We start from the raw sequence: 23,276 nt of genomic DNA on the forward strand, positions 1-23,276 counted from the left end.
GGGCATGAAAATTCATGCCTCTGTAGATGAAGCCTCAACAGAGGCAATTGAGCTGGTATAACTTGGCGTGTGAACATCCCATTACGGGAACTCACTCTTCGTCGATCAACCCATCCACAGCTCGTCCACAGACACTGGCGATCCGAGCCCACCTCGAGCTACAGATCGACGGCGACAGCCCGACTCTGCCCGTCGCCTCGCCTCGCCAGCCCTACCCTCCATTGCGAAGCTCAAGCATATCTGCCTCGTCCCAATCCTGGGCTGCCAGACGATGCATGTGGTGGACGAACCCAATCCTATTCGCCAGTCTTGGTGATGGTGGGGCCCTGCGCCAAAGGGCATCTGGGCGACGTCAAGCTTCCCCCAAGATCCTCGTCAAGACCCTGCGTCCCATGGCCGTCCCAATACGATACGCTGGACTCCCACACTTGACAGTGTGATTCCACTATACTGCCCCTCTCTGATCCCTCATGTATCCGTCTTCAATGCAGCGCGAGACCCTTGGCTGATTGGCCTGCTTGGATCCCCTGAGCGCTCGTAGCGGTTCGGCAACGAGTCGCGCGACCACGCACGAGAACCATTCTCCAGCATGTGGCCAAGCCATTGGTCTACGCAGGGCCAGCACGCGGGGTCTTTCGCCTGTATACTTTGTTGAGAGACGCGATAGCAGTGACCTCGATGGTGGGGTACGGCTCCAGAGACGATGGAGCTTTGGACAGCACTGCGTTCTCTTCACGCGCCCTCACGTATGTACCTGGCATCTGTACGGGTGCACGACGGCCCATTGACCATGGCTGTTCACTGGCAAGGGGTTCGAGTGGCCAGATCGAAGGCTGAGCGGGATATATTGGGCTTGTCCTCCCATTGCCGTCCCTGGCCCTTCTTCTTTCTGGTTCCTACTATCCTCAACTCACGCGAGCGTCTTCAACACGTCTCTTGAGTTATTCCCACATCTCTAATCTCATTGCCCACGTACAATGAGAGAGTACCATGGCTTCTCTTGTGAGCGTCCCAGTCCCCGGTCGTTGACGCCCAGCCTGACCAAGACAGGGTGGTAACCTATTGCCCTTCGGCACTAATGTCAACCCTCTCTACGCTGGAATCGCCGTTGCCGTCATCGGCAGTGTCTGCGCTTCCAGACTCATCTCCAAACCTGCCAAAGACGAGCAGGCCCCTGGGCTTCTCAAGTCCTTCTTCCTCTTCTTCTACTCCTCCTTCCTCAAGCCCCACCAGGGCGATACCAAGGGCACGCAGCAAGATGCCCTGGAGAGCTTCTACAAGTCACAGGCTGGAGCCTACGACGCCACTCGCAAGGTCCTTCTCCGAGGACGCGAGGACATGCTGGCGCTCGTCTCGGCTCAGCTGAAGGCAAAGGTTGATGCCACCGGCACCGGCCAGAAACGCATTTGGGTTGATGTGAGACCTCGACTGCTACACTAACACAAACGGCAATGCTAATGATCGCAGATCGGTGGTGGCACCGGCTGGAACATCGAGGCCATGTCCCAATTCGTCAATGTGTCCGAGTTCTTCTCCAGCGTGTACCTCGTCGACTTCTCCCCCTCGCTATGCGAGGTTGCGCGCAAGCGCTTCGAGCGCCTTGGATGGGACAATGTGACAGTCGTCTGCCAGGATGCTCGCAAGTTCCGCCTCGAGGACTATGAGTCGGGCAATGCCCTGGTCCATAGCCCCATGCGCTCGCCTGCGCTCAGCTACTTCCAGAAGCGCCCTGAGCATGGTGGTGCCGACTTGGTCACCATGTCCTACAGCTTGTCCATGATTGTGAGTTCACCCCTTTTTCTTTGCGCGCTGGCTGCAATGGCTCGGCTAACCCGAGCAAGCCCGACTATTACTCAGTCGTCGACTCTGTTGGCTCGCTGCTGTCTCCTCACGGAATCATGGGCGTCGTCGACTTTTATGTCCAGAACCAGGTCGACTTCTCGTTCCGCAACTACACTGGTGGTCTCATTGATCGCCACACCAACTTCTTCACCCGTAGCTTCTGGCGGTCTTGGTTCGACCTCGACCGCGTTGGTTTGGAGCCTAGCCGCCGCGACTACCTGGAGTACAAGTATGGCACCGTCCTCAACCTAAACGCTCGTAACAAGGCCCTTGGTTCGATCCCGTACTACATCTGGGTCGGCTGCCACAAGAAGCCATTCTCGCCATCGAGTCTGCCTCATGAGATCATTGAGCGCATTGACGCCCTGGCTACCGAGTCTCCCTACCTCTTCCCCAAGAACCAAGGTGACGCTCTCACCCGCGCCATTGAGCGCTCCGCCCCTGAGATCCGCTCCAAGGCTTTCCTCACCGCGGTCTCCAATCTCTCGGCCAATCTGCCCCTACCGTCATTCTTCTACCAGAACCACCACTGGCGCATCTACTACGATGATCAACTTCAGAAGCACAAGCAGTTCAACGACGAGTACATCTACGCATTCACCTGGGAGGACACACGCGTCGACGAGCGTATCCTCAAGCTGGGCCCTGACGACAAGGTCATCGCCATCACCTCGGCCGGTGACAACATCCTGTCCTATCTCACACAGAGTCCTGCGCGCGTCCACGCTGTCGACTTGAACCCCACCCAGAACCACCTTCTGGAGCTCAAGGCGGCCGCCTACACCTCGCTCCCGTATGAGGACTTTTGGATGATCTTTGGTGACGGCAAGCACCCCAACTTCCGGGAGCTCCTTATCACCAAGCTGTCTCCGCACCTGTCGAGCCGTGCCTTCCAGTACTGGCTCAAGAACGTCCACGTCTTCCAGAACTCGTCAAGCTACGGTCTGTACGATACAGGCGGCTCACGCCACGCCATCCGCGTCTTCCGCTGGGTTGCCCGCGTCTTTGGTCTGCGTGCGGCTGTCAACAAGATGCTCGAGGCCCCGACTTTGAACGAGCAGCGCGAGATCTGGCGCAACAAGATTCGCCCCGCCCTCCTATCCAAGCTTGTCTGCAATCTCGTCGTCGCGCAGGAATCCTTCCTCTGGGCTGCTCTCGGCGTCCCCAAGAACCAGCTGGCCATGATCGAGCACGACCACGCCAACTCTGAAGCCGTCAAGTCCGGGCAGGCCAAGAACACTCGCTCCCACGCCATCTGGCATTACATGGTCAACACCCTGGACCCCATGGCCGAGCAGACGCACGTCGCCGGGGACAATCCCTACTACTATGTCTGCCTCGCCGGCAAGTTCTCCCGCAAGTGCCACCCTGACTACCTCAGCCCGCGCAACCACGCCAAGCTCTCGCGCCCAGGTGCCCTCGACAGCCTGCGCATCCACACCGACGAGTTTGAAGAGGTCATCTCGCGCATCATGCCTGGCGAGCTCACCGTCGCCGTCGTCATGGACAGCATGGACTGGTTCGACACGGGTTCCCACGCCGCCGCCGCCCAGGTCACCAAGCTCAACCGCGCGCTGGCCACGGGCGGCCGTGTCATGCTGCGCTCCTCGGCCCTGAGCCCCTGGTACATCAAGGTCTTTGAGGCGCACGGTTTCACCGCCAAGAGGCATGGTGCGCGTGAGAATGGCGCCTGCATCGACAGGGTCAACATGTACGCTTCGTGCTGGATCTGCACCAAGACGGAGAACCTGCCCCCGCCGACCCCTGAGATGGAGCGCATCGGCAACTCGGACATGCCTCCTTTGTCGATTTAGGTCAGTCACGCAGCGAAGATGGAGAAACAGGGTGCCGTCCAACACTGTGCCTAATTACGACTTCCCTTGAAATCGAAGCTGGGAATGAAAATGGTTTGATGAAATTACATGCACACGGGAGATGTTCAAAAATGTTATATACAACATATACGAGGACGACACGCAGATATGATAACTGAAGATACCAATGCCATTCGCTTTGCAACCGCTCTATTATCAAGTGACGTTAGCTCCCGCCATGCATCCCACTACCTCACAAGTATCCTGCACTCGTCGTTACCCGACTTTGCACCCGTTCCTTGCTGCGAAAGAGAGCAATCGTAGACCCAGCGCATATTCAAAAGCTCATTGGTATTGTGGTTTGCCATCGGAATAACAAAGGGAATCTATACACGTGCAGTGTCCCACAAGCACTTTGTCATATCCCATACAGCGCCATGTCCTTCCCCGTCCCGTTCTCCTTGGATTTTACTCAGTCCCCGCCTTGGCCGTCCAGACCCTCTTCACACCCTCGGTGATGCCGACGTCGTTCGTCTCAAACTCGTACAGACCAACACCGACCATAAGGGTGACCAGGTTGAGCAGCCACGTGGCTCCCTTGCGCAGCTTGGGCCAGCCCTTTTGCGGGATGTAGTCAATAACGACCTGCTGGAAGCCCATGTGCGAGTGGATGAGCAGGGTGCCGCAGAAGATGGCGTCGAGCGTGGGGTTGAGGGAGCCCGCGGCGAAGGGGGCGATGGTGAGGGGGACGAGACCCGCGGCGACCAGGCGCTCAAACGCCCAGTGGTAGGAGCCGTGCGCGGCGCTGGGAGTAGGGATAGGGGCGGGATCATTGACTGTGGCTAGTTAGCATGCGCCCGTTGGATATCCCACGGTTGCGCAGGTTCCGGTGAAGCTCGTACCTCCGCCTTGGATGACCTCTGCGAGAGAAAATGTCAGCAATCTAGCTCCATTGCAAGATATAGTCGACGGATCAGGCTACGTACGAGGCCCAGCGGGCAGGATGGCGCTCTTCCTGCTCGACGTCTGGAAAGCAGCGGCCCTTACGGCAGCAGGGCGAGCAAACGCCGCAGAGCGCGACGCGAGCGCTGTCTGCCTGAGCAGCGTGGTCGGACGCATGAGGGAAGCCATTGCGATTGTGATGTGTGATTCCGTCCCGTCGTCTTCGTTTTCGTCGCTCGTCCCGGTCGACTTTCGATTGCAGTGACAGGCAGGATCAAATGACGGCAATGATGATTTCGTCGATGAAGCAAGACGGACGTATTGCCGAGGAACTGACAATACGAGACGTCTGATTGGCCAGTTGCATTCCGTAAGACGCTCGTGAAGCCGACTCGGCATTCGGAATAGTAGTTTCCCCGACACAGCACGAACGACGCGTTTCCCTTTCGGGCGCGATTTGGAGATACGCGCGCTCCAGCCTTGGCGTTGAATTTTTGGTAGCTTCGCTCAGGGTCCGTCTGGCTGTCTTGCATGCTTCGCTTGAAGCACATGGTTAGATCAGAGCAACCTCAATCAAGATGGCGCCCCGAATACCAGCGTCAGTGCGAAGCTTCCCCCGCCTCGCACAACAATGCGCCCTCTGCGCCGGACGCAGCACAACCCTTCATGCCCAGGCGACCCGCCAAATCGCAACATCCTTCCTCGACAAGGTCGCAGCAGGCGAACAGCGATGGGAAGAGAGGGCACAAAAGATCTCATCCGGCGAGATCACCCACCCGTGGGACATCCTGAACGAGCGAGGCTACATCAAAGACGTCGCTGGCAACCCCGACCGAATCAGAGAGATCCTGCGCATCAAGCGAGTAGGAGGCTATGTTGGCGTCGACCCCACCGCCGACTCAATGCACGTCGGGCACTTACTCCCCATGATGGCCTTGTTCTGGATGTGGATGCAGGGCTACCCGGCTGTCCTGCTGCTGGGAGGCTCTACCGCGAGGATAGGCGACCCGACCGACCGCATGGACTCGAGAAAGGTGCTGTCCAACGCCGAGATTGGCAAGAACATTACCAAGATCCACTACCAGCTGGGTCGGCTGTGGGATAACGTGGTCAAGCTGAGGGAGAAGTACGGCTACGAGGACGACTGGGCCGCCAAGAGGGCGCTATACAACAACAATATGTGGTTGGGCAACCTGACGCTGTACGATTTCAGCAAACGACTGGCGAGGAACATGCGCATGGGCCCTCTACTCAGCCGCGACACGTGAGTTTTGCCCCTCTGCCTGCCGAAGTGAAGAAGCAGTGAACTAATGAGTGGACAGCGTCAAGCGCAGGTTGAACGAGTCAGAAGAAGGCATGTCTCTCGGCGAGTTCATGTACCCTCTCCTCCAGGGGTGGGATTTCTGGCATCTCCACAACAAGCAGAATGTGCAGTTCCAGATTGGCGGCTCGGACCAGTACGGCAACATCGTCTCGGGTATCGAGGTGCTGAAGACGGTCCGCGAATCCGAGGAGGCACCTCACTTCAAGATGGACAACAGTTGGCAGAACGAGCCGTTTGGGTTCACCGTGCCCCTGCTGACCGACTCCTCGGGGGCCAAGTTCGGCAAGAGCGCTGGCAATGCCGTGTGGCTCGACGAGTTCAAGACGTCGCCCTTTGAGCTGTACGGGTACTTCATGCGCCGGCCAGACGAGGATCTCGAGAAGCTGCTCAAGCTCTTCACCTTTATGCCCCTGAAGCAGATCTCGCAGATCATGGAGGAGCACATGCGGGAGCCCTCGAAGCGCATTGCCAACCACCACCTCGCCTTCGAGGTTCTGTCGCTTGTGTACGGCTCGCAGCGCGCCCTGCAAGAGGCCCAGCAGCATCAGTTCCGCTTCGGCGGTGAGCTGCCCACGATCGACAAGGTCCCGTCCGACGAGAGCGGCATCATCACCTCGAACAACGCCCCTCGCTCCGACATCCAGCTGCCCGAGTCTGTCATGAAGCTGCCGCCGGCCAAGATCCTCTACGCATGCGGCCTGGCCAGCAGCGCCAGCGACGGGCATCGTCTCCTCACCAAGAAGGGGGCCTACGTTGCCGCCCAGCCCGGCCAGCGCCGCGGTCTCGTCCCCGGCAACCTCTCGTGGACGCCCATGGAGCTGTGGTATCCCGAGGACAGCCTCAAATTCCTCATCGACAACAAGCTCCTCATCCTCCGCAAGGGCAAGCACAATGTGCGCATCATCGAGCTCGTCCCCGACGAGGAGTGGAAGGCGAGTGGCAAGGTCTACCCCGGCGAGCCCTACACGGGGACTCTGCGCCGCGTCGTGAAGAAGCTCAAGGAGGACTACGCGGCCAAGGGCGAGGAATTGTCCGAGGCGGAGATCCGCAGAATGCTCAAGGAGCTCAAGGACGCGGACGCCCCCACGGTGGCCAACAACCCCAACATTGAGCTGCTCTCCAAGGCCGAGATGCGTCTCAAGAAGACCGAAGAGAAGGTGGAAAAGGCCAAGAGCCGGTCGTCGTGACATGGCGGTCTTGGTTTGCCTGTATGATATCCTGGATGTATAATTGGGTGTACATTACTACTAGCAATGCTGTCCTAGTTAGATCTGTACATTATGTATGTGTGGAGGGGCGCGGATCCCTTCATCTATAGAAGAGCGCGAGGTCTCCCTTTGGGACGGGTAGCGTCTTAAGCTTATTCATAATCTCCTCGTCCGTCAGGTCCTGCTCGGTGATGATCTGGTCAAAGTGATGACACCCGTCCGTATACTGCTGTATCGGATCAGCCCCCTCCACCGGTCGGCTCTGGCCCGTCGCCAGGCCGGCCAGGTACTGCTTCGAGACGACGTGCTTGTGCACGCGGTACAGGCAGCCCTTGATCAGACCGAACTGCACGAAACGCCTGACGTCAATGTAGCGCAGCACCTCGAAGCCCGCCTCGTGATGGGCCCACAGCCACTCGAGGACCGTCTTGCCGGGAACGAAGCTAGTCATGAGCCGTATGAGGTGGAAGTTGCTCGGCCGCCGGCCTGCGTGGCTCACGTAGCCCGCACACTCCTCCACCATGCCGTCGACGTTGCTTACAAAGTCGTGGATCCCGGGTCTGCTCGCGTAGCAGGCGCCAAAGAAGAACATGTCGAGCAGCAGGATGGTGTCGTAGTACAGCAGGTGCCGCAGCGCCGTCTTGGCCAGGTCGAGGGACACGCTCGCCGCGTGGGCGATGCGCCGGACGTCCGAGACGCCATCAATGTGGGAGATGACCTTTTGCAGCGTGAGGTCCCAGGTCGGGTCCATAATGTCAGCAAACTTAGTCTTGGAGACGGGCACGTGCCAGCCTTTGACAACGGGCGGGTTGGGATGGTGTGGGAAGAGCTTCATGTTGAGGGTATTAGCCTCGTCTTGTCGCGTGTCAGTCTCGCATCGTCGTGGGTGCTCGGACAAGGAAAACGTACCAACGGGAATCATGCACTCGCCATAGTTGTTGAGGTCCTCCTTGACAATCTCCAGCAAGCCCTCGATGGGCCTGCGACCATTGGATTCGTCGGCCCGGCCTTCAGTCTGGCTCAGGTACTCGTTCTGCTTCTCCATCTCACTAAACGTCGTCGCCAGCCGTCGCACCACCCGCTCATAGGGGACCTGATCGACGTCGACATCGAGGATCAGCCCAAAGTTGAAGATGAACTCATTGCGCATGTACTTGGCGTGGGGGATGACGACTGGGTGGCCGAGGATGGCGTACTTGTTGTCGGGCGAGTTGATGGTCAGGTACCGATTGCAGAACGCCTGTCGCGGGATGATGTACTCGCGCAGAATGTCAAAGTCGATCAGCGGTGGGCGAGGCGGCAGGGTAGTGTCGCTGCTGGTGGTGATACATCCGGGCGGCGACTGGGCGACGATCTGGGGCCCTTCCTGAGGGAAGAAGCGGGCGTAGAAGATGCCTTGAATCATGGTGGCAGCATGCCCAGGGCGCGCGTAGGGGTCAGTGGGGATCCGGGAGGCTCATTGTCCAGCAGCCGTCGGGTGAGAAAAGCGACTCGAGGCGTGGTTCTGGGTACGCGCAACTGTCATGAGTGAGCTCAGTTTGAGGTTGCTGGTTGTTGTTTGGTGACTCGATGAGAGCTGATGTTGCGACCTGTCTTGAGACCCGCTTTTACATCGGAGCTCTAGGGTAAGTTTGTTGCCTACACGCCAGACCCAGCAACTTACCAGTGGAGAATCACATGGACCAAGATGGAAGTGTACCTCAGGTAAGTGCCAAGGTAAGATCACTGGTAGGACAAGTATGATTCAATACTGAAGAAGCAGGCGTAGTGAGATGCTGCGTCGAGTGAGCCTTTACCTTCCTACCAGTAGACAGAACTTTGCGTGATACCTTAGGATCGGCCAATTGCTGGTGTCCCTGAATGATTAATGAATGGCATTTCGGACTACGCTGCAATGCGTCATTGGACGCAGGCCTGCCCCACGTTTGTCCTCGGGGTGTGTCGACAGAGAAACAACGACGGGCGAGAACAGCCCAGATTGCCCCCAGCCAAAGCGCAACTCTTGACAACTCTCCTCCCACCTCCATCATCTAATCTTTCTCCATCCTTACCAGATACTCTTGCACAAGACACGCAAGGTCAAGAGAAGATACGAGCAGAGTGCGAGGTAGCTACTGCTTAATACTGGTACCCACCCCAGCCGCACAAGTCACTACTCCCCGCCACCCCTCTTCGTCTCGTCACATCAGCAGAAAGCGAACAACAGCATGGCCGACAACACAGAGGCGAGCAGCGATGCTCAGGTCACTTTCAAGGTCAAGACCTCGGGCGACCACACCCACACAATCATCATGGCTGAGAGCGCCACCGTGCTCGACCTCAAGAATAAGCTCGCGACCGAAGCCTACGAGAACATCGCTGTCGAGCGCCAGCGCCTCATCTACTCGGGACGCGTGCTCAAGAACGACGACACACTGGGCTCGTACAAGATCAAGCCCAACAACACAATCCACATGGTCAAGAGCGCGGCCAGCAACCCCACGCCCCAGCCTGCGAACGCCGCGAGCTCGACCCCCACCTCGACAGGCGTTCCAACCAATATGGCGGCGGGAACGGCCAACAACCCGCTCGCCAACCTCACGGGTGCGCGGTATGCTGGCCATGGTATCAACATGCCCGGTATGGACATGTTTGGCCCTGACGGCGGGGTACGTAACTACTCCCTTCTTCCAGACGCATCGGCGGATTTCATGTGTGACAGCGGCTGACGGTTCCTACAGATGAGCGGGCCCATGATGGATGAGGATAGCATATCGCGTATGATGGAGAACCCCAACGTCCAGCAGCAGATGAACGAGGCTCTCAACAACCCCGACTTCATCAACATGATGATCGAGTCCAACCCCATGCTACGCAACGTGCCCAATGCGCGCGAGATCCTGCAGTCGCCGTTCATGCGGCAGATGATGACGAACCCCGAGATGATGCGGTCGGCGATGCGGATGCAGCGAAACATGCAGCCGGGGGGCAACTCAGCCTTTCCCGCGCCCGGTGCGACGGACACAACCCCGTCTGGGGCGGCGGCGAATGATGGTGGCAACAATGCGAGCGCACAAGGCCAACCGCCGAATCCATTCGGCGGGCCGTCGCTGGCCGATATGATGATGGGCGGGATGGGCGGACAGGGCGGTGCTGGTCAGGGTGGCCAGGGGATGGACGCCCTCTTTAACATGATGCGCGCTGGGCAGGGCGCCACCGCGACTGGTCAGGCCCCAAACCAGGGCGCCGGCGCGACACCAGAAGGGGCGACGGGCCAGAGCCAAGGACAAGGACAAGGCCAAGGACAGGAGGGTGCTCAGCAGAATCCGTTTGCGGGTAACCCATTTGCTGCGCTCCTAGGCGGAGGCGGCGGCGCGGGCGGCGCTGGTGCTGGCGCTGGTGGCTTTGGCGGACTGCCCCCTCCCAACCCCGAAATGATGCAGCACATGTTGCAGATGCTCGGAGGTGGCGGTGCCGGCGCTGGAGGCGCCCAAGCACCGGCCGACAACCGACCTCCCGAGGAGCGTTACGCCGACCAGCTCCGCCAGCTGAACGACATGGGCTTCTTTGACTTTGATCGCAACGTGGCTGCGTTGCGCCGCAGTGGAGGCAGCGTACAAGGGGCCATAGAGTACCTCTTGACGGCGACAGACTGAGGTGGAGGAGGGAGTGGTGCGTGTCTTGTTTTTATTTGATTTTCCTTCTTCTCAGAGCGAGGGCTACGATCATCGGAGCATGACAAGGGAGGGACCAGACCCAACATGAAGATACGGGTGAAAGAAGACATAGCCATTGGTCACTAGTGCAATACACTACTACATACTTATGCCCACGAGCCACGCTCATAGCTTGCTGCCGCCGTCTTGCGGCACCTTGACGACGACCTTGCCCCAGGTACCTCTGCTGCCGAGGGCCACGAGGGCGTCCTTGACCCGATCGAGCCCGACAAACTCCTCGTCCGAGTACTCGGTCCCCTTGAGCTTGCCCTCCTTGACGAGCTCCATGATGCCCTTCCACACGGTCACCTGCGTCTGGGGCTCAAACTTGGCGTACGCGCCCCAGTGGATGCCTACGAGGCTAATGTTCTTGAGCAGGAACTTGTTGGTGGGAACCTTCTCAATGGTGCCCGCCGCGAACCCGACGACGAGGATGCGGCCGTTCCAGGCGGTGCACTTTGTGGACTGGTCGACCAGACCGACGGGGTCGTACACAATGTCCACGCCGGCGGACTTTGGGGTCAGGGCCTTGACTTTGGCCGGCCACGAGGGGTCATTGTAGGAGACGATGTGGTCTGCGCCAAAGCGCTTGGCAATGGCGAGCTTGTGGTCTGTGGACGCAGTAGCAATGACCGTGGCGCCAAATGCCTTTGCGACTGTTTCTTTCGTCAGCGTTTCATGGCCAGCAGAGACGTAAAAGAGGGAGACCTACTCTGGACGGCAGCCAGGCCGACACCGCCAGCGGCGGCATGGACGAGGACAACGTCGCCCTTCTTGATGCCCGCCCTCACGACAAGGGCGCCGTAGCTCGTGGGCGCCGTGACGAAGAGGCCGGCGGCCTCCTGGAACGACCAGCCCTCGGGCACGGGGAGGAGCGATGTCTCGGCGACGGTAAGCTTGGTCGCGAAGGCGCCCTGCCCGGCGCCAAAGACGCGCGCGCCGACGGGGAAGCGAGGGTTGTTTGCGCCGGGGGGCGTGGCGAGGACAACGCCGGCGAACTCGGCGCCTGCAACCCAGGGAAAGGCTTGGTGACTTGTCAGCACAGGCTCCATTCGTGTTGTATTTGCTTGGTAGTTAGTGGTGCTTACGAGGCTGGTGCTGGTATTTGCCCTGGACTTGTAGGATGTCAAAGAAGTTTGTGGCCGCGGCGTGGACCTGGACGAGGTATTCATTGCTCTTTGGCTGGGGGTCTGGGAGGTCTGTCACGGTGAGCTCCTTGGGGCTCTGATGTTGTCGTCAGCACTCAGCACGCCCATTGCGTTTGGGTATGGGGTAGTTGGGGTCCTGGGGACGTACATACCTTGACATATGCCTTGACCTGGATGCCGCGCATTGTGATGGTTTGAGGATCAGCCTATAGACGATGAAAACAATATCCAACAAGCGATAGATTGCAATGATAAGAATAAGTTGGCGATGAGTGAAGCAGACGCTGAAGCTGGAGTTGCTCGAGTTGACTGACGACGTTGGACTTTTGGTCTCCACAATGCGGGCAGGCGTGGGGGAAGGAAGGAGCAACTCGATCGTTCCTGCCGAGGCACAGTGAGAGTCTGGGGTAGCGACGGCAATGGCCGAGGCCGCTACCCTTGGCGGCTATAGGTGCGTACTAAAACTACTACATGCGTAGTAATAATAATTACAGTACCAAAGGCTTTAATTGTAGGTTGCCGACGAGTGGGACTATATAAGTTCGTAGGTCCTCCCAACGTCCATTTTCGTGAGAGCTGACTGCACTCACTCACGCTGGCCCCTCCGACTCCATGTACTACCGTCAATATCCTGCCTACCCTAAAGCCAGTGCCGTGAATGCGAATAGTTTGCCAGTTGACGGCTTACCCATACCGAGTATTCATCATATTGGGTTTGGCTGCACTCATTGAGCTGGTTCGTTTCTCGACACTAATCCTAACTATTAACGACACACGGTAGGTAACGTTAGTCGTTTCGTCACGCGTGGTTCAACCCCTTCACATCAACAATCAGACAACTCGATAGCTTTGCCTAAATCAAATGGCTTCGTGAGCTCAGGATCTGCTTCCTCGTGCTGAGTGCTATCAATTTGCATGTCAGCGTTTTATTAGACCTCCAGAAGCTTAAAATTAACATTGAAGGCTCAATCTATGCTCGTGAGTCAGATCGGAAACCCCTTGATTGACCTTGGGCTGCAACTATCATTAATAAGCCCCGGTTGTGGGTAATGCAATCCATCGGCGCTCGGCATTCCGAGTAAAGGCGAGGCGAGCGCTCGCGCAGCCAGCTCCCACCAAACCCCGTCTCACTTGGCGCGGCCATCAAAGCGACCGTCACTAATAACTCTACGATGACTCGGATGCTTATCAACGGCGCTGACCTCACTGTGTCCGTGTCCGAGACTTCACAGGGGTCCCGGCCAATAGGGCTGTACAGTACGGATCTCGCTTCCGGCCTTTGTGCTCTTGTCCGACCGCGCGTCGCTCTTTGGTGAAGCGAGCGTGCAAACTATGTGTTTGGCGCGCTGTCTCCATGTCCGACGCCCCCATGCCCGATTACTAATTGTGATAGGGGCTGTCTCGTGTTGCAAGCCATCTTGAATATATTAAAGACGCGTGACCTCCTGTCCTCCATGTTCCAGTCCCAGAGCCAATTCAAGGAACGAGAGACATCTATAACCACAACCAGCATCAACATTCAATATCTTTCCAGGTAGCAGGAGTAAGAGAATCTTTCCAAGATCAAGCAGCAAGCCCATCTTCGTGTTGCAAAGTCACCTGAACTGGAGAAACATCCATCCACCCCCCTGAGCTTGGCCAGTCCTTCATCCTCACCATGTCAACAACAAGCAGTCTCGAATCATGGAAAGGCAATCGCAAAAAGACCCTTGTGCCTCTCGCAGCCGCTGGTCTCGCCCTGCTCCTCTGCTTCCTCAGCAACATGTCTCTCCTCTTCGGCGCCGGCTTTGAGCAGCGCTATCGCACCCACGCGCTCAACGTCCTCGTCGTCGACTTTGACTAGGACGGCTCCGTCACGCAGGCCCTCTCGTCCGCCTACGACGCCATGAAGGGCGACACATTTCCCACCCTGACGTTCCAGGACCCCTCGTCGCGGTACGCACAACCTGGCGACGTACAAGACGCCGTGTGCAAGGACGGCTACTGGGCAGCCATGTACGTCCACCCGGGCGCCTCCTCCCGCCTCACCGACGCTGTGGCCGGCTCTTCCTCTTCTGCCATGCAGTACAACCCCAACGACACAATCTCCTACATCTACAATGCAGCGCGCTACGCCAACATGGCCGACGGCCTCATCCGCTCCAACCTCGAGGCCCTCATCGCCGCCTCTAGGGGCACATGGTACCAAACCGACGCTGGCCAGTCCGCCCTCGCCCAGCTCAACGCTTCGAACCCGGCCGCCGTCCAGGCCTATCTCAACCCCATCCGACCCAGCCCCGAGATCCTCACGCCCACGCCGCAGGGCGCACGGGCCTACTACAACACCCTCAACGTCGTCTTCCCCATCCTGCTCGCCTTCTTCTTCCTCCTCGCCGTCAACGGCATCATGGGCAGCACGGGTATCCTCGCCCGCCTCCACTGGCGCGACATCTGGGTCATGCGCTTCGTCATCGCCAAGGTCTACACGTTCCTCGCCGCCCTCGTCATCGCCGGCTACATCTGGGCCTTTCGCGAGGACTGGGCCGTCTCGGCCTCGGCCTTCCCCAAGACGTGGATGATCATCTGGTTCCAGATGGACATCAACTGGCAGGTCTTTGACTCCCTCATCGGCTCCTTCCTGCCCCTCCCGGCCGCCCCGTTCTTCATGCTGACATGGGTGCTGGCCAACGTCTCCAGCGCGGCGAACCCCCTGCTCCTGGCACCGGGCTTCTACAGGGCTGGGTATGCCATGCCCGGGTACAATATCTACTCCCTCGAGGTGCGGGCCTGGACGGGCTGCACGCGTACTCTACATATCAACCTGCCCGTGTTGTTTACCTGGTGGCTGCTGGGGCTGGTGGGCACTGTCGTGTCCGCGCGCAAGCAGTGTGCAGATGCGAGAAGAGTTGCGGAGCAGGCGGACCGCAGTGTGGTAGAGGAGAAGAGTTCTGGCGAGGCTTGAGGTACAAGGGCTTTAGACAAATTCAATACATGTATAGACGATCATAGAAGATAATGCACTAAAGCAGAGAGCATTTTCACTGGTTCCTTCACAAGAGGATGAGACACAGGTAACAGAGACGTAACAGAAAAAGTGTATCTTCATCAATCATAAGACTCCACATAGTTTGGCCACGTGGCCGCCGTGTATATAATAAGTAGTACATCCCATCTTCCCAGACTCTAGACCTTCTGGTCCACATGGTCAGAGACACCAGTCTCGTGGATCGTGCTCTGGCCCTTCTTCTCCATGTCGTGCTCGTAGAGGGACTCGAAGACGTGCGTCCTCCACTGGCGGACGGGCACGTGCTCCGTGAAGAAGCGGGAGATCTCGGTGGTCGAGCGTCCAGCGGTCTCGCCGACGCAGAACCAGGTGTACACAATGGTCAGGGCCGTGGTGCCCGCGTACACAAAGCCGATCATGGGGCCGAGGCCGGCGTCGTAGTACAAGTAGGGCGCAGTGAAGGAGATGGCCCAGGTGACAAAGTAGAAGACGACGATGGAGGAGGACATGATCTTGTTCTGGTTCGTGCCGACGGACATCTCACGGGCAATGGTGTAGGCCAGGGTACCGATACCGTAGTTGTAGCCTGGTCGCAATCATGTTAGTCTGGTTCTTCAAGAGGAGGAGGAGGTGTTGGAGGGTACGAACCGATGATGACAAAGTAGGAGAAGATGACAATGACATATTGCGCGGCCGTCGAGGGGTTCGCTCCCTGAGTACCAATACCGCCAATGACGATGAAGGCAACCAGCATCATGCTGTTGGTGACGAACAGGTTCATGCGACGGGGCACCTTGTTACCGGTGACGACGGAGGCACCGACGGCGAAGATTTGCAGGATGTTGGTGATGAGCTGGATGAGGAAGGGGTCCTCGATGCCAATGGCCTGGGCAAAGACGACGCCGTAGACGTAGAAGAAGAGGATGCCGCAGATCTGCGAGCTGGTCATGGCGCCGCAGGCGTAGAAGAGCTTGCGGCGCTCAATGGGGTCGGTCAGGAGAGCCCTCCACGAGGACTCCTCGGCGTGCTGCTCCTCGACCCGCTTGTTCTCCTGGAAGACGTGCAGGTCCTCGGCCGGGTCGTAGTTGGTCTGGTCCTGGTGGATGCGGCGCAGGGAATTTTCGGCGTCGGTGGTGCGGTTCTTGAGCACGTACCACATGGGGCTCTCGGGGATGAACGGGAGACCGATGAACATGACCAGGGGCAGGAAGATGAGGCCGGCCATGGGGATCTTGTAGGAGAGGGGGCCGTTGATGTTCTCGGTGCCCTGGGTGATGGCCGAGGCGACGAGCTGAGCGATGGATTGCAGAACTGGGCATTGTCAGTATGGTTTTCAGTTCGTCCCGCTAATGAGGCACGAGAGGCCAGGGCGTTTGAAACTCACATTGGAACGACATGAGGGCTGGTCCACGGATGGCCGCGGGCGCCACCTCTCCAACGTACAGCAGGGTCGTGACTGTGAACTGGCCGACACCGAGACCCATGACCGCGCGGCCGACGACGATGACAGCCTCGTGGTTGGTGTCAGCGACCTGCGCAATGCCGCCGAGCAAGATGCAGATGGAAGCCAGCCAGAAGACCGTCTTGCGGCCCCAGCGGTCGTTGATGGGCGATGCCAGCAGAGCACCAAACAGGTCACCGATGTAGATGGCGGACGCGGTCAGCGACTGGAAGGAGGACGGGAGCGCCTTGTTGCCGTCGGCATCCAAGTGGGTTCCGTAGTGGTTCTTGAACTGTTGCATGGCTAGGACGCCATTGTAGTAGGTGTTGTCGTAGCCATAGAGGAGAGCACCCATGGAGGAGACGAGGCAGTAGAAGAGCGCCCACTTGTGAGACCGCCAGTCAAACTTCAACGAGCTGAAGAGACCCATGGTGAAGGTTGTGTTGTTGTTGTTGTTTGCTTGCTGTCGTTCTGTGGGATATGTCAAGTGCAAGAGAGGAGGACAAGAGTGATTCCTGGGCTGCCAGATGGACTGTTGGAAGCTTGATATGGGGAAGGCCTGGAGTAGCTTCTGGAGAATTTGAGGAGAAAGTCTGGGGGCGCGAATATATATGCAATTCCACCAGCACTTCCCCATTGTTCATCGTCAACACGATCATGAGTCGCATGGCATGGAGGAGCCAATCTCGCGACTTGGACAAAGTCTCGAAGCGGCAATAGGCGATGGCACGCGGGCGGACACTGCCCGAAGCGGTAAATTGCGCACCTGGATGCCGTCGAGGCCGGGATGGCCGGCCCACCAGCGTCTCTGTCCTTGGCCTATGATGACGGCCTAGTGGACCATGGAAGTCTGGTGCCGGTGAGACTCTCGGTCGTGTCCCGCATTGCTCTTCTCCAACGAGGAGCCCTAGTCGAGGCCATTGGCTGCGGGAGGTTTCTTCGTCGGGCAGCTCCAGTCAACGCCCCCCCATCACTCCTCTCGCCCCGAGAGAAGGTTGTTCGAGAAGCCAGAGAGACCATGGGGACCCCGTGGGCCAGATTCTCCATCCTATGATAGGACTCTCAGCGAGTCAAAAAATGGGAAACGACGTCTGCGTTCCAAACGACATTGACTCTCACCCCCCGGGGACTCCACTCGACACCTCCACCACCTGACCTGGCCCGGACTGTCCCGGTGAATTTTCAACTTCTTTGGCTGTCGAGGTAGACGCAAAAGCCACGGCCAACCCGGGCGATATTGATGCCAGCTGCAGGGAGCTGCCCCTATGGTCATGGCCGTCGAGGCCAAGACACTACGTCGTTAGGTGGCTGAGTTGGCTTGTCGCAAAACCATCCGACTCAATAATAATGCTGTCATGTGTGTTGACCTGCCGCGAGCCGCAACTTTTCTTAGCGGGTGTGTGTGTGGGTGTCCGGTGTCCCCCTCACAGTGGGCATCCGAGACTAGTATGATCCACCACAGCTCATGCTCATGTATGTTCTCGTGTCACGGGGACCACGACTCAAGCAGTCGAGTCTTCCCAGCATCCATCATCAGTCTCCGTACCTGTGCTTGCGCAGCTTCGTCACGTGGCAGCCCCGGAGCCTCAATTGTCATTCCTACGCACCAAGCGTTTGCGAGGCCGTGCGAGGTGGCCATTGGTCCCTCACGGTTCTGTCTCACCATCATGTTCAAGTTCGTGGCGGACAACGTCGGAGGCGTGGGGACGAAACGTAAACAGAGCCCCCGGTCGTGCGACTCCTGCAAGCGCCGTCATGTGAGTATAGAGTGCCTGTAGAATGAGTGCTAGCCGGCTTTCGACCCCGTCGAATGGTGCATCCCCGAATACATACCTAATAACACCTTGCTAGAAACGCTGCCCTCACACGAGAGACCCAAGGAATTCAAGCCCGCTGGCTCTATCGCCAGATTCGCCCCGAAGCACACCACGACAAAACTCGACCGATGCATCGAGCTGGCCCCAGTTCCAGGGAGCTGCGGATGCCCAAGGGGCGAGGCCACAGGCGGACACGCAGTCACAGGTGCAAAGACATGCGCCGCAACCAAAGTCCACCTCGGAGCCAAGGGGAGGGTCGGAAGAGGCGCACTTGCGCTTCGTGGCCGATTTGAGCCCGGAATCCGCCTTCATCATCAATGGTCAACGGGGGGCGGGAACCCCCAGCATATCCACGCATGGTGTAGGTCTGTGGCTTGGCCAGGAACACAACCAGACATCCCAGGAGGCCACGTCTCGCGGCGAGACAGAGGATGAAGCCGTCCATGTGCCGCCGCAGGTACTGGATGGCCATGCTGGTCAACCCATGCTGCTGTCGGCTCTGCGCCCAGCGTTGCGGCGTGAGTGCATAGCGACGATGCCCCCCGAGTACGAGCTTGGTTTGCTTTTTGACCTGTTCTACGCAAAGATCGATCCCATCTTCCCGCTCCTCAGAGATGAGCCCTGGGAGAAACATAGCACCATGGAGACAGTGGCCCTGAAACAGTGTATCTGTCTGGTGGCATCCTTGGATCCCGCGCTGCGACCGCACCTTCGGCTCCCCCACACACAAGGCACCCTGTCGCAAATCGACTTTCGGGCGCGCATCGCCGCCGCAGTCAAGCAGTCCCTGGATCTGGGCTTCATCGTCGACAAGGTGGTGCTGCTGCAAGTATGTGCCTTGATGTCCATGTATGTGGAAAACGAAGGCTTCGGTGAGCTATCGACGTACTACTGCGCTCAAGCAGTTCTCCACGAGCAGACGCTCGGCTTTCATGTCGGATGGCCGGATGGAAAGGCCGGTGGTGAGCGCTCACGTCGCATCTTCTGGTGTGTCTACATCTTGGACCGACTTAACGCGGCCACCAACGGTCGCCCGACCCTCATCCACAGGCGCGACATGGACAGAAAGGTGACGAACTCGGTCGACGATCAACCGCCACCCTTCAAGCTCCTCATACGTATCGCGCAGTTCCTAGACTACACCATATCACTCTACCGCCCCCATGTCACGGCGCAGGCTCATGCAGAGAACGCGGACCAAACATTTGAGGATCTCGTCGAGGCGACTGGCGCGCAGAACCTGGGCAACGGCATGCTGGCCTCCCTCGAGCTCTTCTACCTGTCCGTGGTCGTCCTGCGAGGAAGGTCAGCCGGGCAACGGCCTAGCTCGGAGCTCCAGTGGTACTGCGCGGCCCGCATCGTGGCCGTCGCGTCGGGCGAGTTCAAGCCTTCCCTCGTCTTCTGGCCCATACTGCCGTTTGCCGTCACCGTGGCCGCCTCGGTCGCATACAGGAGCCTGCGCAACAGTCCCATGCCCTACAACCGGCGACGCGCCTACATGCTCTTCCACGACAGCTGCGAAGTGCTGGACGAACTCAGCAAAGCGTTCCTCTCGGCGCGGGCCATGGCACGCCTGGCCATGGACACCATGCAGGAAGTCGAGCGAGTCGCGACCGAACGAACGAGGAGAGAGAGCATCCGATCCCTGCACGACAATGGACCTTCGACGGAGGTTGCTCTTGTCGATCGCGGTGGTGCCCAGGACGCCGCACGAGACGTCGACCAACAAGCGCAGTCGCTGCGGGCCCAGGCTGCCGGCTTGTCACAGCCGTTGGAGGCTGGGCCCGGCAACCCAAACATGGATCAGCAACTGGCCCACACTTGTGACCAATTCGACCCCAATTTCTTCAATGATTTCGACGGCGAAGCTGGCGTCTTTGGAAACTTTGACCCAAGCTTCGATCTCGGCAGGATCGACGCCATCTTCTCGGCCAACCTCGACCTGGGCTGGTCGTACTTTGGGGAAGGCTGGCAGACATCGGGTCAGTTCCCCTGAAATTGAGTTTCGAAGCTCAGTCGTGGGGGGACCTGTCACTGGTGTCGTCAAGTACCGCGAACCTTGTGTGGAGATGTGCGGAGAAGGTGGTGCTCGGGGTGCCCGCAATCGCGACCCTAGTGGTTCATGCAGTCGGGGAGTGCAGTTTTGGGACAAGCCCTCCGCCCTCCATCTTCTCAATGGTGTGCGACGTAATCTCGCACAATCATTCCTCGTGGAGAGCGTCAGTGTTTGGGTCTGGGTTCGGGCTGCTGCATGTGGCTGCTGGTTTGCGGGCGCTTGCTTCAAACATATGGGCAGGTCTCGAGACGCGGGGGAAAACTTCAGCCTGAGGCAGCCAGTTCACGTTCAACGTCCAGCAACGTCGATGAGGAGATCACGTGAGGGGATTGAGCAAACCCCACTTTCGAGCTCTCAGCTGGCAGTCGCGACTCGCGACACCGAGTTGTTGGCCTTGGCAGTTGGAGTAACGCGCCTGACCAGCGCCATGGCATCATGATCCCAGCATGCTGTGATCAATCAATCACCGTCTTCACATCTTTCACCCTAGGCAAGTTCGTCCGTGCCCACATGGAATGATGGAACCCAGCTGGCGTGCCTGTGGATCCACAAACTCACGTCGGGCCCCGTTCAAGTTCACCGTTGCGAGAACATCCTCAGGCCAACGCCGATATGTACAGATTCGTCCCTGATCATGTCGGTGGGCTTGGCTCGAAACGAAAGAACTTGACCAAATCTTGCGACAGTTGCAGGAAGCGACATGTGGGTCAAACGATACCTCAATGACTTTGAGAGTTGGATGCTGACTCTTGCAGAGACGATGCTCACATGTTGCCTCAACCTTTATCCCGTATAACGGCGGCGAGCAACCAGAATCAACCTCTGCGCCCACCTGTGACCAAGATATTGAACCTATGAGAACACTGCCCAGGGACAAGCAGAATGACTTCTCCAACCAAGGAACTGGATTGCACACAAGGGTCTCGCCAACGTCGACTGACCGTGGCGTCACATCGAACAACGCGTACATACGTTTTGTGGGAGACTTGAGCCCAGAAGCCTCCTTCTTGTCAACTAGACGGCGCGAGGGAGCGGATGTCCCCAGCGGGACTTCTCGTCATGCCGAAGTCGGCGTATGGCTGGGACAGAAGCCACAGACTGCAAGCACTGATAAACACGGGAGTAGCAGCAAAGGCCAAAGCCCTGGGTTGACGGCACTCCAAGCCGTCACTTCTCAGCTTCGAGCGGAGTGCTTGTCTCTCATACCTCCACCTAGTGACATCGACGCACTAAAAAGCATATACTATGCCAAAGTCGACCCTATCTTCCCTGTTCTCCATGAGGAGGCATCCGATGCGCAACCACCACACGAGAAAGCTGCCCTGACGCAGTGCCTCTGTCTCGTGGCTGCCTCGGACTACAAGGCTAGACAACACCTCCGGCTACCCCCGAACGAGCATATCCTCTCGCCAATCGAGTTCCGGGGTCACTTGGCTGCCGCAGTGAAGCAGTCTCTTGACATGGGTTTCCTGCAAGACAAGCTAGTGATCCTTCAGGTGTGCACTCTCATGGCGTTCTACGCCGATCAATTCAACTGTAGCGAAGTATCCATACACTACGCCTCACAGGCTGTGCAGCATACGCAAACACTTGGGCTTCATCTGGGCTGGCCTGACGACGACCCGCAAGCCAAGAAAGCCAAACGCTTGTTCTGGTGTGTTTGGGTCGTTGATCGGCTCAATGCTGCCACGAACGGCAGACCGATCATGATGCATCGGCAAGACATAGAGGCTACCATTCTCGCGTCTTTTGTCGAACAGGCACCCGCTTTTCGACTCCTCATCAGGGTCTCGCAATTCCTTGACACCGTCATTGCCCAGTATCGGCCACGATCCGCAGATGCAGAAACTCTGCCGCAACCTGACAATACAACGTTTGAAGCCCTTGTGCATGAGACAGGGGCGTCCACGGTGTCCAATGCTCTTCTAGGTAATGAATTCTTCCAGGTCGCAAATGCAAAGCTGACTCTCGCCCTAGCCACAATTGAAGTCTATTATCTTGCCGTTGTCATCCTGCAAAATCGGCCAAGAGAACACGTGGAGCGGCAACAACCGCCGCCTAGCAGTGAGCTTCAGATGTTCGCCGCCACGAGTATTGTTGCCATCAGCTTGGAAGACTTCAAAACTTCGGTAACGCTTCTGCCCATCGTTCCATATGCGGTATCCTTGGCCGCTTCTGTGGCCTATAAAACACTGAGGAACAGCGCCATGGTATATCGCCGGAAAAGGGCGTATGCTTTGTTCCATGGTAGCTGTGAGATTCTTGACAACCTGAGCTCGGTATTTGCTTCGGCAAGAGCAGTGGCGAAGCTTGCTACAGATACCATGCAGGAAGTAGAACGAGTCGCAGCCGACAGGAGCAAGGCGAGGCGAAGGCATCAAATCCCGGAATCGATTACGCGGGACACTTCCAGCGGCACGGGACCTGCTGCAGAAGGCGAAGAAGAGCGTATACAGGGAGAGGCGCTGCAGGAAGCGTCGAGCGAAGAGACGCAAGGCATCGGGCAAACTGTTCAGCCTGCCATGGTCTCGTCTGAAGCTTTAGTTGATCTTCCTTGGAACGACTCACCGTCCATGATCAACGACTGCATTGGCGACGCGGAGCTATTCAACAACTTCGATCCTAGATTCGACCTGGATCGCATTGACCAGCTCTTCTCAGCCAACTTGGACCCGACACAGCCGCTGTGTACTCAGTCATGGTTTGCCGATCTTGATCTGGAGTCATAGATCGAATATGTGCAGTCGACCTGCGTCTTGTTGGAGATCCCCTTTACTAAGATTCGAGGACAACTTCCTAATGTGGAAATCCACGTCGCACACGTCGGAAGCCAATGCTCGTGGAACTAAGTGGACGGCTTCCTAATTAGGAAACCGCCCTGCGGGGATGACCTGAAGCAGTAGCACCGCGCAAGGTATAAGTGGTTCACGTCATGTCTACCAAGATAAAAGAGAAGTGCAATCATTTGAACAGAGGTTGCTGTGTCTCTTTTCCTCTTCAATCTTA

The 23,276-nt window shown here is 57.9% G+C and overlaps 10 protein-coding genes across 10 annotated transcripts; 6 read left to right on the forward strand and 4 right to left on the reverse strand.

The window, feature by feature from the left end:
• The first annotated feature begins 921 nt into the window (after positions 1-921).
• F5Z01DRAFT_521906 (uncharacterized protein) lies at positions 922-3,750 on the forward strand. The gene is made up of 3 exons (XM_046260415.1): positions 922-1,416; positions 1,468-1,782; positions 1,842-3,750. Exons 1-3 carry the CDS (start codon positions 1,339-1,341, stop codon positions 3,654-3,656), a joined length of 2,208 nt encoding a protein of 735 aa, XP_046119806.1. The 5' UTR covers positions 922-1,338; the 3' UTR covers positions 3,657-3,750.
• A 374-nt stretch (positions 3,751-4,124) lies between these two features.
• On the reverse strand, positions 4,125-4,787 carry F5Z01DRAFT_672529 (CybS-domain-containing protein; the record flags this gene model as incomplete). Its single annotated transcript, XM_046264823.1, has 3 exons — positions 4,125-4,492; positions 4,559-4,576; positions 4,643-4,787. The coding sequence occupies 3 exons, from the start codon at positions 4,785-4,787 to the stop codon at positions 4,125-4,127; spliced, it is 531 nt and encodes a 176-aa protein (XP_046119807.1).
• Positions 4,788-5,087: 300 nt separating this feature from the next.
• On the forward strand, positions 5,088-7,224 carry F5Z01DRAFT_522934 (tyrosyl-tRNA synthetase). Its single transcript, XM_046260418.1, has 2 exons — positions 5,088-5,862; positions 5,921-7,224. Exons 1-2 carry the CDS (start codon positions 5,177-5,179, stop codon positions 7,107-7,109), a joined length of 1,875 nt encoding a protein of 624 aa, XP_046119808.1. The 5' UTR covers positions 5,088-5,176; the 3' UTR covers positions 7,110-7,224.
• Positions 7,225-7,230: 6 nt separating this feature from the next.
• Positions 7,231-8,535, reverse strand: F5Z01DRAFT_672531 (nitrogen permease regulator 2-domain-containing protein; the record flags this gene model as incomplete). Its single annotated transcript, XM_046264824.1, has 2 exons — positions 7,231-7,985; positions 8,040-8,535. The coding sequence occupies 2 exons, from the start codon at positions 8,533-8,535 to the stop codon at positions 7,231-7,233; spliced, it is 1,251 nt and encodes a 416-aa protein (XP_046119809.1).
• A 384-nt stretch (positions 8,536-8,919) lies between these two features.
• On the forward strand, positions 8,920-10,858 carry F5Z01DRAFT_522936 (deubiquitination-protection protein dph1). The gene is made up of 2 exons (XM_046260419.1): positions 8,920-9,778; positions 9,851-10,858. Exons 1-2 carry the CDS (start codon positions 9,338-9,340, stop codon positions 10,763-10,765), a joined length of 1,356 nt encoding a protein of 451 aa, XP_046119810.1. The 5' UTR covers positions 8,920-9,337; the 3' UTR covers positions 10,766-10,858.
• A 93-nt stretch (positions 10,859-10,951) lies between these two features.
• Positions 10,952-12,158, reverse strand: F5Z01DRAFT_672533 (uncharacterized protein; the record flags this gene model as incomplete). The annotated part of the gene is made up of 4 exons (XM_046264825.1): positions 10,952-11,481; positions 11,538-11,849; positions 11,914-12,049; positions 12,126-12,158. 4 exons carry the CDS (start codon positions 12,156-12,158, stop codon positions 10,952-10,954), a joined length of 1,011 nt encoding a protein of 336 aa, XP_046119811.1.
• Positions 12,159-13,630: 1,472 nt separating this feature from the next.
• F5Z01DRAFT_672534 (uncharacterized protein) lies at positions 13,631-14,914 on the forward strand (the record flags this gene model as incomplete). The annotated part of the gene is made up of 2 exons (XM_046264826.1): positions 13,631-13,792; positions 13,835-14,914. The coding sequence occupies 2 exons, from the start codon at positions 13,631-13,633 to the stop codon at positions 14,912-14,914; spliced, it is 1,242 nt and encodes a 413-aa protein (XP_046119812.1).
• A 118-nt stretch (positions 14,915-15,032) lies between these two features.
• F5Z01DRAFT_650448 (general substrate transporter) lies at positions 15,033-16,855 on the reverse strand. Its single transcript, XM_046263166.1, has 3 exons — positions 16,341-16,855; positions 15,605-16,267; positions 15,033-15,542 (listed from the first exon to the last, which is right to left on the reverse strand). Exons 1-3 carry the CDS (start codon positions 16,825-16,827, stop codon positions 15,136-15,138), a joined length of 1,557 nt encoding a protein of 518 aa, XP_046119813.1. The 5' UTR covers positions 16,828-16,855; the 3' UTR covers positions 15,033-15,135.
• A 1,209-nt stretch (positions 16,856-18,064) lies between these two features.
• On the forward strand, positions 18,065-20,210 carry F5Z01DRAFT_672536 (uncharacterized protein; the record flags this gene model as incomplete). Its single annotated transcript, XM_046264827.1, has 2 exons — positions 18,065-18,154; positions 18,249-20,210. The coding sequence occupies 2 exons, from the start codon at positions 18,065-18,067 to the stop codon at positions 20,208-20,210; spliced, it is 2,052 nt and encodes a 683-aa protein (XP_046119814.1).
• Positions 20,211-20,546: 336 nt separating this feature from the next.
• F5Z01DRAFT_522696 (uncharacterized protein) lies at positions 20,547-23,202 on the forward strand. The gene is made up of 3 exons (XM_046260417.1): positions 20,547-20,972; positions 21,026-22,199; positions 22,248-23,202. Exons 1-3 carry the CDS (start codon positions 20,883-20,885, stop codon positions 22,997-22,999), a joined length of 2,016 nt encoding a protein of 671 aa, XP_046119815.1. The 5' UTR covers positions 20,547-20,882; the 3' UTR covers positions 23,000-23,202.
• The last annotated feature ends 74 nt before the right edge of the window (positions 23,203-23,276 follow it).

The sequence above is a fragment of the Emericellopsis atlantica genome, assembly GCF_019669845.1.
Source record: "Emericellopsis atlantica unplaced genomic scaffold F5Z01scaffold_8, whole genome shotgun sequence".
In the NCBI taxonomy this organism is placed as follows: Eukaryota; Fungi; Ascomycota; class Sordariomycetes; order Hypocreales; family Bionectriaceae; genus Emericellopsis; species Emericellopsis atlantica.